The sequence below is a fragment of the Lepisma saccharinum genome, chromosome 6 (genome assembly GCF_977018435.1).
Source record: "Lepisma saccharinum chromosome 6, izLepSacc3.1, whole genome shotgun sequence".
NCBI lineage: Eukaryota > Metazoa > Arthropoda > Insecta > Zygentoma > Lepismatidae > Lepisma > Lepisma saccharinum.
In genome coordinates this window covers 24738226-24753868 of record NC_139234.1, presented here as the reverse complement: position 1 = coordinate 24753868, position 15643 = coordinate 24738226, and the positions used below count along the sequence as shown (strand labels likewise).

Below are 15643 nucleotides of genomic sequence, written 5' to 3'. Positions count from 1 at the left end.
ATTTAATCCCAAAGTATATTGGAGCCTGCATAGAAAAAAACTGCCTTTTTGGAGTACTTTTGTCATTTTTTATTAGTAAAAACCACTTTATGCACATCACTCAAATAGCGAAAGAACATGTCAGAAATGTCCCTAACCTAACAACATTTAATTATAGCTCCTGTTGTAAAATGTTGTGTTGGGTGCTATATTCACTTGTGCAAAGCCTTCGGGCTGTTCTGCTTCATGGTAAGATAACATGCTAAGAGAAAACATTCATAAACCATGCAAAATATTTCACTTTCTCGAACGGGTACAGTGTGTCAAGGGTACCCTTAAATCAAATTTTGATGACAAGTATGAATTTTGGTCTATTTAACCTTTACGTGAAGAACTACTAGCTTTCTACAGAAATATACTACAATTCACAATGATGTGAAAAGGCATCATAGTTACTTCGCCTTGTGTAAAATAATGTGTCTTCACTACTTTATTTCAAAATTGTGTGTGTGCATTGGTACATTCACACAGTGCAACTTTTCATTTACATTTTTTTCTCTCTCTCTTTCTTTCTAATTGTGACAATGACATTGAATAATGATTGAATGAAATTGAAGGGTCTCTGAAGACGGAACATGTAAAAGGTTTTGGGGATTGCTGTGTGATACTCTGGCACAGATGCTAGAGGTATTTTGAAAATTAGACAAAATTGTTTCTGACAAATTTTATTATATTTTTTAAATTCTTGAACAAATTTGTTCAAAGATTTAGTGTTTTATAAATCTATCTGGTATTGAACGACACATTTAGGGAGAGGCCCCCCCCCCCCCCAAAGTACTTGCCAAGTCCAGAATTATTTTATAACATAAAGGTAAGGATTATATTGCAATTATATAGTTTTGTGTTGACCAGCGCCTGTTAAAATTTATGCGTACAAATACTACTACTACTACTAATAATATGCATAAAAATAATGAGGGACTTCACTTTTCATTACCTGGTCCAAACAACCTTTGTGGTGTTCTACAAATGATCCATTTAAACTTTTTTAAGATTAATTTCTTTGCTAGGATAGGTGTTCATATGCAAGTTTTAGTGTTCATATCCAGACATATGCTAGACAATTAATGCATGCCTTTGTATCATCTATTTTCCTGTACATGTAATAAAAACAATAATAATTGTTATTAATTGTCCTATTATTATTATTATTACTGTGAGACACTTGGGTCTGTGGTTCTGACTCCTCCCGAAATATGGTTCTCGAAACGTATCTGGTGGTATTTTGTGTTCTTTTTGAAAGCTAAGATTATATCTTAAAAATATTGCTTGTCATTTCGTTTTTCAGTGATTTATCCACATACATCCAAAATTTTCTCATCCTCCCCCCAAAAGTTTCCACAAAGGCCTAATAAATAATGTTCGCTCTACACCCCCGCAGTTGGAAAAATGTGGATAAACCCCCTGTCGTTATTGTTTTTTTGAAATAAGTATAATGTGCACATATTGCAGATATTCATGATTGCAGCATCTGCACTAACATTCTATCTCTTGATTTTGCCCTTGAAAACTAACACGATCAGTGGTGTGTAAATTAAGCATGCCTGTTCCTCTATTGGTGTAAATAGAAAGACCTGCACCTGCATAAAGGAGAAGCCAAGTATCCATGTATACTTGTATTGAATATGTGGGACTAGGGATAGAAACATACAGGGAACCCGGTCGCCATGTCACCTGAATTTTAAAATGCAGTTAGAGGGGGGAAAAGAAAGTAGTATTCAAGTTCGCTCACAGGAAATTTCCATAGCCTTTTTTTAAAAAGGAGTACAGTATGTGTTTTTAAATATGTCACATGCATAATTAACTCAGAATAATTAATATGGCATTGTACATGTTTCCACTATTGTTAGTCAAATTTTACAATCTGCAGCAATATGGTACCTTCGGCCATATATTAGAAGAATTTCATTGCTGCTACCTGTTCAGCCTTCTTTAGGAAGGCCACTCAGCATAAGAATTAATTACTTTTAATCAAATCTCATATTAATTAATGTTTTAGGATCACATTTCATAGTTTACCATCGTTCGTTTCAGTCTTTGGGGGGAAAAAAATACTGTCTTCTGAGAAAAAGGACCCTTGGAGTTGCAGCGCGGTGTGCTAACCTTTCGGCCACAGGGTCTGGCTAGATGAGCTTTTGTAGACCCTCATCAAAGAAATCTGCTCCCAGGTCAGACAGCCAATCTGTCACGGTCTGTTTGGCTTCATTGGCACTGTAGAATAGCTTCCCAGCGAGGAAAGTCTTCAAGTAGAGGAATAGGTGATAATCGCTAGGGGCAAGATCCAGACTGTATGGAGGGTGGTCCATCTGCTCCCAGTGAAATGAGTCAATGAGCGACTGTGTGGCAGCTGCAGTGTGTGACCATACGTGGCTCGTATCGCGCTCTCAACATCATGCACCAATGAGTCCGTTATGATTGAGGGGCATTCTGATCATGGTTCATCATGAACATTCGTGCGACCGGCCTTAATAGACGTACACACTTACGTACCTTGCCTTCGACAATGACATGCTCACCATATATCTCACGTAACTGGCGATAAATGTCTGCCGCTTTCACATTTTTAGCGGTCAAAAACCTGATCACTGGTATATCTCACACTCGGCGAGATTTTCAATCACCTGCACCACTTCCATTGCCCACCACAACCACACCAAGCATTTCACAATGTGCAAATGGCATCTGTTTATGTGCATGGCATGTCGGTAAGTTAACGCATATGCACAAAATGCCAAGCACGCAGTGTTGTCAACGTGAGTGCAAAATGACCCATAATTAAAAAATAAACCTCGTAGATTATTCATTGAAACTGGAATGGATATTGGATAATTTGAAATCTGTATATCAGATTTTGTAGCCATTCATACTCTACACTAGGAACTATGTCAAGTTTGAGGAGTTGTGTTTCGAGTTGTATATTTGTGTCTCATTCTCAATTTATAAGCACCATTTTGTCCCCATCTTGGTCTCAAAAGAAAACTCGTAGGGAGCTTTCAGACCGAAGGGACAAGTGGCAAGCCAAAATCAACACTGGCTTTGTCACATGGAAACGAACCTAGAGGAATGAATGAAATCTTCAATACCGAAGTGACACAAGCTGCACGTGTTGCCTCAATCTGTTGGTAGTGCATCTGCATGTAGTGAAGTTGAGTGTCCATTCATCAATTTAATTTAATCATTATTCAAATTCAAAATTGGCTGAAAAACAATGCAAAATTTTATCTCTTCCTCTCTCCCTTTCTAAGAGAGAGAGCGAGAGAGAGAGAGAGAGAAATTGCATTTCTTATTTAGGAGTCTTTATCGATGTTTACACACACTTGTTCTGTTTCCGTCATTCTACCCCTTGGATTAACAATGAAGATGACTGATGAAGTTGATGATGGGACAAACACAATGCAGCATCCATTCCTTAACAGGGGTCGAAACCTGGACATCTGACTTTGTAGCAAATTATACTGGCCACGGCTATAGAAGCCAGTGGATGGTATTGAAATGTAGCCATTTTTAATCTCTGGAAACATGACAATAACTAAGAAGTTGAATATCTTATGTAAGACTAAAAATACAGTGCTTACTTATTATGATTTCTATAGTGGGGCCATAGGCAAAAGGTCCTGTGCAGAACTGCTGTGCATGCTTCCTTATGGCCCGAGTTGAATGAATGGAGGGGAAGATGAACGAAGGCTTTTAGCTCAATGTTCATTTTGTTTTTGACCGGTCAGCAGTATAAAGAATGGACGTGTGTGTTCATGAGTTCTCTCACTCAGCTCTAATAATGCCTTCTTATTTTCTTGACCTTTCTCTTTCTAACCTTGCTAACCCCTGTGGTGGTGCGTTTAGCACAGTGTGCTTTGGTATCAGAGTTTTCGGGTTCAATCCCAGGCCAGCATGATCTTTATGAGTGTCCCTTCATCAGTTTCATCATATTATGACTCATCCTCTTCGTTGCGATTAGCCAAAAAGGTAGACAAACAAAGTAATATAAACCAAATCAATCAATCCTTTTTTGTCCATATGCTTCATGCTGTTCCATTGTGTATAGAGTGACCACAAGGAAAAGAATCTTGGGCAAAGAGTCTCCGCGCAGCTCCCTTCCAAGCGGGAGTACGATACACAGGAATAGCAGGTCTGCACATGTTTTATTGCTAGTGGTTCCACTATAGCATGTCTCCAGAGAAAATTAAAATATAATTGTCCCATACAGCACTCATGCAAAATTGCAACCTCCATCTAACACTAGGCCATGCTACATGAAGGAAACTGTACTCTTGCCCTAAAGTTAAATTAGAATAGTTTTACGCTTTTTTAAAATGTATAAATTATAGTTCATCAAGTCTATTGTTTATTCTCTATAGTTCCATCGTTTTCCTTCTAATGTTACTGATAACATTATTTTCTTCCTCTACGAAAGATCCAATACCAGGAGGATGTAACATGGAATTTGCTGTTCCAACAGCACCATATCTTGAAGTTAGGTATACACCACAAATTATCAGGGTTGACAACCAGCTTGCCTCCTTTCCATACACAAGGTATGAGAAACCCCCTCCTTGTGAGAACCAGGCTGAGCGCCAGACTGTTGAGTATGAGGTGTATCGCTTGTATTTGACAGAGAGGGATTTTTCGAGTTTGTCTTATTTTGACGGGATTAAGAAGATGCTCACTGTGAAGAGAATTAGAGAAAATGGAAAATTGGTAAATATATTTTTTATTGTTTATATTTTTATATTGTGTAATTAAAAAACTTTCATATGAAAAATATAGCTTATGTGTGATTTCAGGATGTTTTCAGGACTAATTAGGTATTAATTTTAAAAGTTTAAAAATGTGGCCAAATAATGAATATTTATAGAATACAAATATTGACAAAAAATGAAATAAACACATGGAAAAAGGCTTTGCTGATGTTGTTTGGTTTTATGAAAGAAATGAAAGGTTTCCCATATGCCATGGAAAAATCCAGTTTCATTGCATTTTTTGCGACGTAGCATTGCTGAAGGCCTTAACTTTGTTCACTGCTGCAAATTCGGCAGGCAGCACAGTGCTGGTTGAACACAATTTTGTCGTATGTCCATCTGCACTAACTGTTCAGGGGAGCTGATTAAAGTTGGACATACGTGAATTTTTTTTATGCTCTACATGATTTGCAGAAACATTTGATTATTGTTGATAATTCACACCACTTGACATCCAGATACATTACTTTGGAAGGTGATGCGTAAAAATATATGGAACAAGATAACGTTACCAACTCATTTCCGACAAAAAATTTGGAGATACGACAAAACCGTATTTAGCCTGCAACATGTCTGCAGCTGCATATGTGTAGGGAAATTGTGCGAAAATCATTATGGTCCGGGTTCGATCCCCGGCCGGTTCAAATCCGGGAACTTTTCTAACGGTGGAAGCGGCCCCGGCACCCACCCAGCATCGAATAACATGGGTACCTGGGGGAAACCCTGGGGGGTAAAGGCGGTCAGGGGCGTGATGCTGATCACATCACCCCCACTCACGACCGGATCAAGAAAGTGTGGGGCGTTACCCCCACACCCCCTATACGCCATCATGGCGTGGTGCTATGCACAGGGGAACACTTTTTTTCACTATCAATGCAATTCTAAAATTATCTGTTATAATATTATCTTTCTGTATATTGTGATTGGAAACACAAGGTACAGTGTTACTTTTCAAAGTCTACTTTCCTGTGATGTACTTTAGTCTGAAATCCAGCTGGCTTTTATTGGTGATTGTACAGCATGTACATTTTATGCTGGTCTATCTGAAATCACATCAAACCTTGTACACTTTTCTCCAGGCCCCACCACCAGTTGAAGGCTCCCAAATGAAACGGATCTTCAGTTCCTATCCTGGCACAGCATCTGTGTATGCTGTGATCGCAAAAGCTGGAAGCCTCAATAGCCATGGAGAATCAGCATCTGCTTATGTTCCTGCACTCTCTTATGGCTGCAGTGTTCATTACAGGACAAACAGCTGTGATGTGCTCAGTATGTATTACTTAATATCTCACTTTTGACCCTTCCATTTAAATTTGCTAAAAAGAAAACATAATTTTATTATTTGGTTGATTTGGTAATATTGACAGAAGGTTGTTGATTGCCAATTGAAGGGCTCGGGTGTAAAACATGGTAAGTGACATTTTGGTCATTTCTGAGTTCATTAAGAAAAAAGGTTATTAGAAGCTATACTGTAGATAAATTGTATTCATGTTGTGTTTACCAATTTCACTAGGCTTCACTGAGTCCACATTTTACTTTGTAACTCAAAAATGGCCAAAATGTCACTTACCATGTTTTGTACCAGAGCCCTTCAATTAATAAATTATGTTTTTGGCAAGTTATACATAATTATTATATATACGAGGGGATATCACACAGTAATTGAGTAAATTTTTTACAGCCAAACGGAAAACTGAAATATACATTTGGAAGTACATGTATTTCGCCACCTTTCCACGAGATGGCATGTGTGTGTGCGCCTTGTGCACGCCGAGAGGCAGTTGTTTCAAAATGACCACTACGCTTGAGACGTTCGACACAGTTAAGCTGCGGAGTGTGATTCGGATTCTGTGGTTAAATCTGAAATCTATCATGAGTTGTGTGCAGTGTATGGTGACACGTGCATGACATTCACAAATGTCTGTAACTGGTGTGCAAATTTCAACGCAGTGTGTGTAAATGTCTACGATGAACCCTGTTCTGGACAGTGCTATTGAGGAATTGATTCAGGAGGACCGGTGGTCAACAATCCAAACAACAGCGGATTCAGTGGGCATTTCATATGGCAGTCCATACACCATCATCCATGAAGAACTTGTGAATCACAAAGTGTTAGTGAGATGGGTCCGCAGACAGCTCACACCACAGCATATGGACGACCATATGGGATACAGTCTTGAGCTTTTGCTCCGGTACCATAGGGCTTAAAATGCATTTCTTGACTGCATTGTTACCGGGGACGAATTGTGGGTTTCTCATTACACCCCAGAACAAATGGGACAGAGTATGGTATGGAAACACACAAACTCGCCCCCACCCAAAAACTTTAGGACAACCCCGTCTGCAGGAAAGGTTTTGCTTACCGTTTTCTGGGACAGCCAGGATGTCATTCTTACTGATTTTGCGGTAAAAGGAACAGTTTGTAAATGCTGCTGCATATTGTGCCACACTGGATCGTCTACATTAACGTCCAACAAAATCTCTGAAGGAGGTCATCATTCTCCATGACAATGCTCGTCCCCATGTGGCTGCATCAGTGACGTAAAAAGTCAATTCCTGGCATTGGGAAATTTCCAAGCATCCATCATACAGTCCAGACCTGGCCCCATCAGACTTTCACCTGTTCGGCCCACCAGCAAACAATTAAGTTGCGACATGGAAGTTGTGACAGCTGTGCATCGTTGGTTATGCGTCCAGCCGAACGATTTCTACTGCATGGGCATCGAAAAATTGGTGTCACGATGGGACAAATGTATAAATGTGAATGGATGTTATGTGGAAAAGTAGAGTAATGTTCAACCTTCAAAATGTATATTTCAGTTTTTGTGAATACATTTCCATTTGACTGTAAAAATTTTACTCAATTACTTTTTTGATATCCTCTCGTATTTGTAAGAAGTGAATTTTCAATCTTATATGTGCTTTAAATGTAACCATTTTATCCTCACTTTGAATTTCAAAGTACATGAAACCATTTACTGAGAGCATTTATTTTAAATGAAATAAAATGACCGTACATGTTTTTAAACCTTTTCAATCAGGTGATTCATGCAATGTATTTCCATGAAAATTCACATGTATTCAGTTATAATTCACAGTCAAACAACTTGGATAATTGCATGTCTATGCATTTCTATCTTTATTAATTATACAGCAAGTAACTTTTCATAATGTTTAAACACTCTTTGTTGTTGTTTTCATAGAATAATCAAATTGAGTAATAATACTCTCATCTTATGTGAATCACATAATTTAGTAATGTTTTTAGAAGAATGGGCTGTCCTCATAAATATAGTTACATAATTAGCTGTGTAATTTGTATTAGTTTCATTTGGATTTACCATATTAAGTCAGAAGGAGAATGTTAATTTGCCACTTTCAAGTTGGCATGGAGAAATTGTATAATCTGTAAACAGTGATACTACAGGTATGACATGTTAACATTACTATAATTGAAACTATTCACAAAGCAGAGAAAACTGCATGATGACGTGGTGAGAAAGAATAAAATTTCCATGTCAGTCTTGTAAGAATGCTGTGTACTTTCTTTTTCAGCTACAGTTTTCTCCAAGATACTGTATGCATTTATATTTTTTATTGGAATATTCATCTGCTTGGTGGGACACAAGTTTTTCAAGTCTGAGATGTTTACATTCGGCTTCGTCTGTGGAAGTTTCATTTCATACATATTGATATCAGTGTATGGAGATATGAGCTATGGAGGTACGTTTCCGTAAGAGGTAATGGAGAATATGAGTATATATTAATCAGGTATTATAAAAAAAGAGGATTTTTAAAAAAATTACAAATACAAATATAATGCATTGCATAATTAAAAGTAGTTTCCTTTTTTGCTTTCAGTACACTTATAGTTAGATGAAGCAAATTGCTAGATTCAAGAGCCTTCCATGTTTTATCATCAAATAACAACTATATTCAGATATTTAGTATAGTATATGTATTACAAATTAAATATTGTATTACTTAATAGCAGTTCTCATGCAATTTGCATTTTTACGAGAGTCATTTGGATAATCCTATCCGTTTTGCTCACAGAGTGCGCACAAAGCCACGACCTTCACTTCTCCTGACATAGGCTGCCTCAGTCAATTCTCGGCTGTGTTCCAGGCAAGTCCTGTCTTGTTGACATTAGTTGCATGGTTGCTAGTCCCTTTGGAAATAAATTGGAAAATTGAAGTTGCTGCCAAGTGTGAGGTGCATTCATTCATTTGATTTCTGAATGTACAGAATGTTCATCTTAGTGAAATTTATCGTCACATTTCAGCTGTGTATGGTGAGGCCATATTGGTTGAATCATCTTCAGGTGTTGGTGCTGAATGTTTAATGAAGGCATCTGGGCCACCATCTGTCATTTCAGTGAACTCTGAGCAGAGAATTAATGAGTTCATATAGAACGAGAGATGCTTCACACTTGACAATTTGTGAGAGTAGTTGGGTCCCTCTCATTCTGCCTGCAAAACATATAGAGAGCCACGTGGCTGCTGAACTCACGTTCATGGAACGTTACTCGAAGGAAGGAAACTCACTTCGTGACCACATTGTCACAGGTGATGAGGCTTGGGTTTCACATTTCACATCTTCCCTCTTCTGAAATCATTTTTGGGTGGACAAAGACAAAGTTTTCGCAGCGACAAGGAACTCCAGGAAGTTGTGAAAAACTGGTTCAGTGGACTGGCAGCAGACTACTACGACGAAGGCATGCAAAAACCTTGTTGTACGGTATGACAAATGACTGAATCACCACGATTGTGTAAGAAAAATAACCAAATGTATTCTGGAACATGTCAGTAACATAAAACTAATTCTAAAGAGAAACAGGTAGAATTTTCCTAACGACCCTCGTATTATGCGTAGAAGTGAAAGTGGTGACCACATGTGAAGACCCTCTAATGCCAACCTCTCTGCCACGTAGTGCACTAGGGCTGCATTTATTTAACTCCTATTTAGGCATGTTCTTTATTATAATCATAATTGCTAATATGTATAATTTAATTTATAAATATATTTTTCGAGACGTAGAATAGTGCCGTGGTAGCTCAGTCGTTAGTGTGTCTGACTATCATGTGAGAGACCTGGGTTCGTTCCCCGGTGGGGGAGAAAAAGGATTTTTTCCACCTGTCCAAGCGGCTCCGGCGCTCACCCAGCTTCGTACAAAGTGGGTACCTGGAGGAAAAACTGGGGGGTAAAGGCCATCAGGGGCTTGGTGCTGATCACATCACCCCCACCTTTTTCTGTGATCAAGAAAGTGTGTGGTCCTAACTCCACACACTTCTATGCCTTCATATGCAAACCACAGGGGAGGACTTTACTTTTTTTTAGACATACAATTATCATGGTTGTTCAAGAGAAGTTCTGGCACCTGGACTCACAGTTAATACACTCCCCTTTTGGGTTTGTGTGATTGTCCCTCCATCCTATCAACATTCATACCCATCATTGCAATTTTCCAAAAGTGGCAGAAAAGCAGTATAAAATAAACTAAAATCGACATTTTATTATGCATAATGTTATTTAAGGATTATTTCAATATTGAAATTCTATGTAACAAATGAAGCATAAGGTATGTTTCCACAAAGAAAATTATGCAGTTTCATTGTAGCTATTTCAACAGACCACTGATATACTGAAAGGGAAGAACTTATGGAATCATTAGTAGAAGAGGATTTTAAGGAGACAGGTTAATTTTTTGAGGAACTTAGTTTTAAGATGACCCTCGTATATCAATTTTTTTTTCAAAATGTAATTTTTTTTTAATACATATGAAATTGCATTTTATTACTGCAGTAAGAAATATCCTTTTCTTACATAATAAATGTGTTCAATTTGTAAATAATTTGTTAAGGTACATTAATTAATTAACATTTATTTATTGCAGGACATGTTGCATTATCTACTACAATGGGCATATTGTTTGGTGCAGTATGGCTTGCATTCTGGTGGTTTGTTGGAATTCCAGTGTTGTCAGTTCTTCTAATTCTATTAGTTCTTGGATATTTATTGGCATCTGTGGTGTTTTTTGCAGGCATGAGTAAGTAAACAAACTTATTATTCTTCTTAATATTTTTTTCGGAAAGATCAAATATTTCCAATATTGGAACAGAACAGAAAAGAGTGAGAGTGGAGTGTGGGTGTGTAAGAATGAATTGTGTAAAAAAATAGTGGACATAACCATGTAATTTATAGCTCTATTTAAAGTGCTACTTTCGTATCTTAAAAGGGTAACCATGTTTTCGTAATGCAGTGTAGATTTCAAGGATATGTGATTACCCCTTTTAACCCTTAAACTATGGCTTGTTCCATAATGGAACAAAGCACTTTTTCTCGTAGTATGTGACTTTTAGGACATACTGTGACTCGGATAATGTTCAGAGATACATGTTTGCATGAGTCTTGAGGTATGCAATTAGTAAAGTTCATTCTTGAAAATTATATCCTTTTTTTTTGTCTTTTTTACATTAATTTTGACAACATCGCTCTTTTGGAAGCACACTTTTACGAAGGCAAAAGTGCACTGAAAGAGCCTTTTGACTCTCGTTTTCACACAACAGTGCCAATCGGCTTGGAGGGTACAATTTCGTACCTTCGTGTCTTGACGTTGCCTTCTTTTTTGTGAAAAAAATCTTTCTTTATCTTCTTCTTCTAACCGATTACGGAAAATTTGTTTTTTCTATCGCAGGCTTATAGCCCAATGTGTTCTGAACAAAACTAGGTATAATTTGTACCTCTAGCATTCTTAGTTCCAGAGATATAACATTTTATTTACAATCATGCGGAAGTTTAAATTTCCCGCTGAAAACACATTCTAGTTTGTAGGTTCAGGGCCTCCCTGATGATGCAGTGGTAGCATTGTCATGTTGTAATCAAGGGGTCCCGTGTTCAATATCCGGTGGAGGCACATAGTGGTTCGGATCCCAGTTTAATCTGTAGGTTCAGTCCCGATTAGCCTTGCAATGCATAAAGTGGACTTGAAACATGAACCTCAATCAAAAACGTTCGTGGATTCACCGGCAAACAAGGATTATAGAAGAAAATGTAAATAAGAAAGAGAGCAAAAAAATAATTTTATAATCCTGGAGGCATTTGGGGTGGGGGTGAGTATGCCATCTGCCCACATGCAGGATATCCAGCTTTAATTCTCAGCTTTTGTAATATCTTACAGAAATTTTTCCATGAACACTCTTACTCAAGCTCTGGGATTCACCCAACTTCCCGTCAATTTGTACTTGGAGGTAATGGATTGGTTGGAGTGTGGTGCTGATCACTCACTAAGCCCTATCTCCACTCCACGTTGTCATGGCATCGTGTAATGTGCTGGGAGGGAACCTCGATCTTTTCTTTTAGCAAGCCCACTGTAGGTTTGATTGCACTATTGGCATAAGAAATAAGTTCACTAGATTAGGGATGTTCAAATCCCTTACTTAACAGAGAAATGTTTATAATAGGTGGTAATTTCTCATTTAAGCTGTGTACAATGTTAGTAATAGTACAATGTACATTGAAGTGCTGTAAGCAACACTACACTACAAATAGCCTTACCTCCACTTGAACCTGATTGGCCTCCAGAGCCTCTTGAACTATATATGGCCTCCCCGATGGCACAGTGGTTGCGTGGTCGCCTTGTAACCAAGGGGTCCCGGGTTCGATTCTCGGTGTAGGCACATAGTGGTTCGGATCCCACTTTAAACTGTAGGTCCAGTCCCGATTAGCCTTACTGTGCATAAAGTGGACTTAAAACAACAAATCAATCCAATCAATCCAAATCCTCTTGAACTATGTTCTGCATCTTTTGTACGATTGAACCTAATTAGAATAGATCAGACATCGTTTACTGGAATCATCGTGGTTTCTTTTTAACTATATTTTCTCTTTGATTTTTCATTTTATAATCCTAGATAATTAGTGAATCACATGCATGACATATAATTCTATGTTATAGTGATCTCACATTTATGAACAATTGGTGATGGGTTATATTTTTTTTCAGATACTGCACGATTTCTACAGCTAGATTTTAACTTTTGGATGACATTTGGATGTGCTCTGCTGATTGTTCCACTCCTGCTAATTTCAGTTACCCACAAGGTACTTAATAATAGAGTGTTGTTATTATTTGTTGCATTTGGTATAAAATATAGCTTGGTTAAAACTACAGGATGCCCCAAAAGTCCCGCACCATAGGCTGGATTACAATACGTGTTCTATATGTTGGCCAGCATTGTCAAAACACAACTGTATGTGGTCACCCATCGCTATCAGGATGTGGGTCACCAAGTCCAGTGAAATAACATGGCACTCAGAAGCAATTCGCTCACACAGATGCAGTGTCCCTGATTTTCGCAATTTACACCTTTTCTTTTAGGTAGCCCCACACGGCAAAATGAGATTCAAATCCGGTGATCAGGGAGCCCATTCCACAAATCTTCTATGTCCACTCCATTGATGGAGGTTCTCATCCAGCCACTGACGTGCCTGCCTATGGTGCGGGACTTTTGGGGCACCCTGTATAGTTACCTAACTTCCACAAAAATGCAAACTACAACAAGCAAATGTGCACAAGCTCTTCAGGCCTGTGTGTATATGTATATGCAAATTGGTTATTTTAATATTTCAGTTTGAATAGATGAAAGTACACACTTGCGTACAACGAAAAGCTTTGTTTCTCTTCTTTTAACATTGCATGGTATCTGTTAATTATTTTCCAGTATAACTGTAATGAAATGTTTGTGTTAAAATTTTATCACTTCATTTAAGGTGAAAGTGAAATATATTTTAACTTAAATGTTTTCACACAAATTTTACTTGTGACTTAAAATTGTGTAAAACTATTTTAAACAATTGCATTACTTATTTCAGTATAACTACATACATCACAATTACTCCAACAAGTATATACAGAATGACTGGAAAGTACTATAATTTTAATCTTGGAGCTTCATAAAATACATTTTGAACAATTCGGGAGCAACCTGTTTTCAAAGTGGAGGCAGGGATAATAGAACTTGAACCCTCCCACTAGGAAGAGCTGCATAAATTATCCCTCTTCCTAACAATGTTCACTCCAAGTGCTGAGCACAGTATTTACTTTTGTGTAATTTTTATTTCAGGCTAATATTCTTGCTTGTGCCATTGTTGGAGGATATGCGATAATTGTTCCCATTGATCATTACATTGGATCTAGTTTGAAGTATATTATTTTAAACACTGTTAGAAGAGCTACTGTACCTGAGTTCAAGACAGCAATTATTGATCCTCCTTTTCAGGAGAAAGGTAAGGAAAATACTTTTTCTTTTGTGGAAATACTGTGATGAATATTATAAGATTGTATTTCTGTTTCAAATAAAGTTTAAAGTAGTATGAAAATATTTGTCTGGAAAATGGGTTGTGGAAAAAGTGTCTGAGCTTTCTAGAGCTACACTCTTATATTCAGGAAAAATTTAGAATTTTGTTGGTGTCCCGAGAAAATCTCGTCATTTTTCAGATCGGCTTATAGCATGTGATTAACATTTGAAACCTGAACTGGAAAGATGATATGAGCTGATTACCAATATCTCTGGTAAGAATATTAAAAAAAAGTCAACCTACTAGGTGCCTTTTTTGGTTTACCCCCCATTTGGTATAGTGGTAACTTCGTCACGTTGTAATGAAGGGGTCCTGGGTTTGAAACTTGGGGGAGGCACATACTGGTTTGGGTCCCGCTTTAAACTGTTTGGGTCCCGCTTTAAACTGTTTGGGTCCCGCTTTAAACTGTTTGGGTCCCGCTTTAAACTGTAGATCCAGTCCCGATTAGCCATACTGTGCATAAAGTTGACTTAAAACTCTAGGTGGAAGTCTGCTACTATTGCCTTCAAGCAGTTTCCCATTTCTGCTCATGACACCGAGTCGATTTGTGGTGGATTAACAACTTTCTCTATTTTTTACCCGTAACCCACTAGGTTCATCAAATCTTTAGATTTAGTTTCAAACATTTTCTCCAGGGGTTATCACCCAAATTTAGGTATCAGGCAGATGTGATGATTGGTTTTCAGATGCCAATACAAGGATCTTCATTTTCTCTTGCACTGGGTCAAGATGACAGCACAGAATTTCTATGCTGACAAAATCCTGTTTCCCTGCTGGCCACTTCGGGAAGGAGGAATCCCAATGTTGCCACTTGTTGCACAAACAGGCTGGCAGTGGTAGGCCTAATCAGCTGTTTAACTGCAAGTGTCTTTGCAGATAAACATGGCAACAGTCTGTTACTGCCAGAAAGAGAGGTTACATGCTGGAAGAAAGCTTGCCTTTAGTTGACAATTTGTTGTTGCTTTTAGATGACGTTTAAAAGGTAGGGGTTTTAGACATCAAAGAGAGAGAAATTGCCTTTTCTAGATGTATGTCAAGGGGGAAGGTAGTTAAAATGTAATTTGCCATCTTATAAAAGGCTATCAGTCTTCCACTGTTTCAAAGACAACTGGGCAAGCTATGTGAGCAGGAAGTAGAAGATCAGATAGAAATCAGTTGCAGTATACTTGATAATCATGCTTTCACAACCAAAGGGTAGGAACCTCCTGGATAGCATAGTGGTAACGTTGTCACCTCGTAATCAAGGTGTTCTGGGTTCAATGCCCTGTGGAGGCACATGGTAGTTTGGATGCCACTCTAAACTGTATGTCCAGTCCTGATTAGCCTTTATGTGCATAACGTGGGCTTGAAACAGCAACTCAAATGCAAATACAAAAACAACCAAAAGGTGGATAAAGGACAATCTTGTGAAATATCATTACAAAGCCTTTTTAACATTTTTCTAATCCCTAAGTGAATATTCTGAATCTTAAAAATCATCGCTGCAAATACAAAAAGTTGTTAAGTAC

At 37.9% G+C, this 15643-nt stretch overlaps 1 protein-coding gene across 1 annotated transcript in view; it reads left to right on the top strand.

Moving 5' to 3' along the window:
• Positions 1-15643, top strand: part of LOC145988627 (transmembrane 7 superfamily member 3-like) — a 30035-nt gene that overhangs the window by 9416 nt on the left and 4976 nt on the right. The window contains exons 3-8 of the mRNA XM_083123651.1: positions 4451-4734; positions 5855-6044; positions 8331-8498; positions 10672-10824; positions 12781-12878; positions 13901-14063. Of these exons, the coding sequence (XP_082979777.1) occupies positions 4451-4734; positions 5855-6044; positions 8331-8498; positions 10672-10824; positions 12781-12878; positions 13901-14063 (1056 nt within the window). The remainder of the gene's footprint in view (positions 1-4450; positions 4735-5854; positions 6045-8330; positions 8499-10671; positions 10825-12780; positions 12879-13900; positions 14064-15643) is intronic.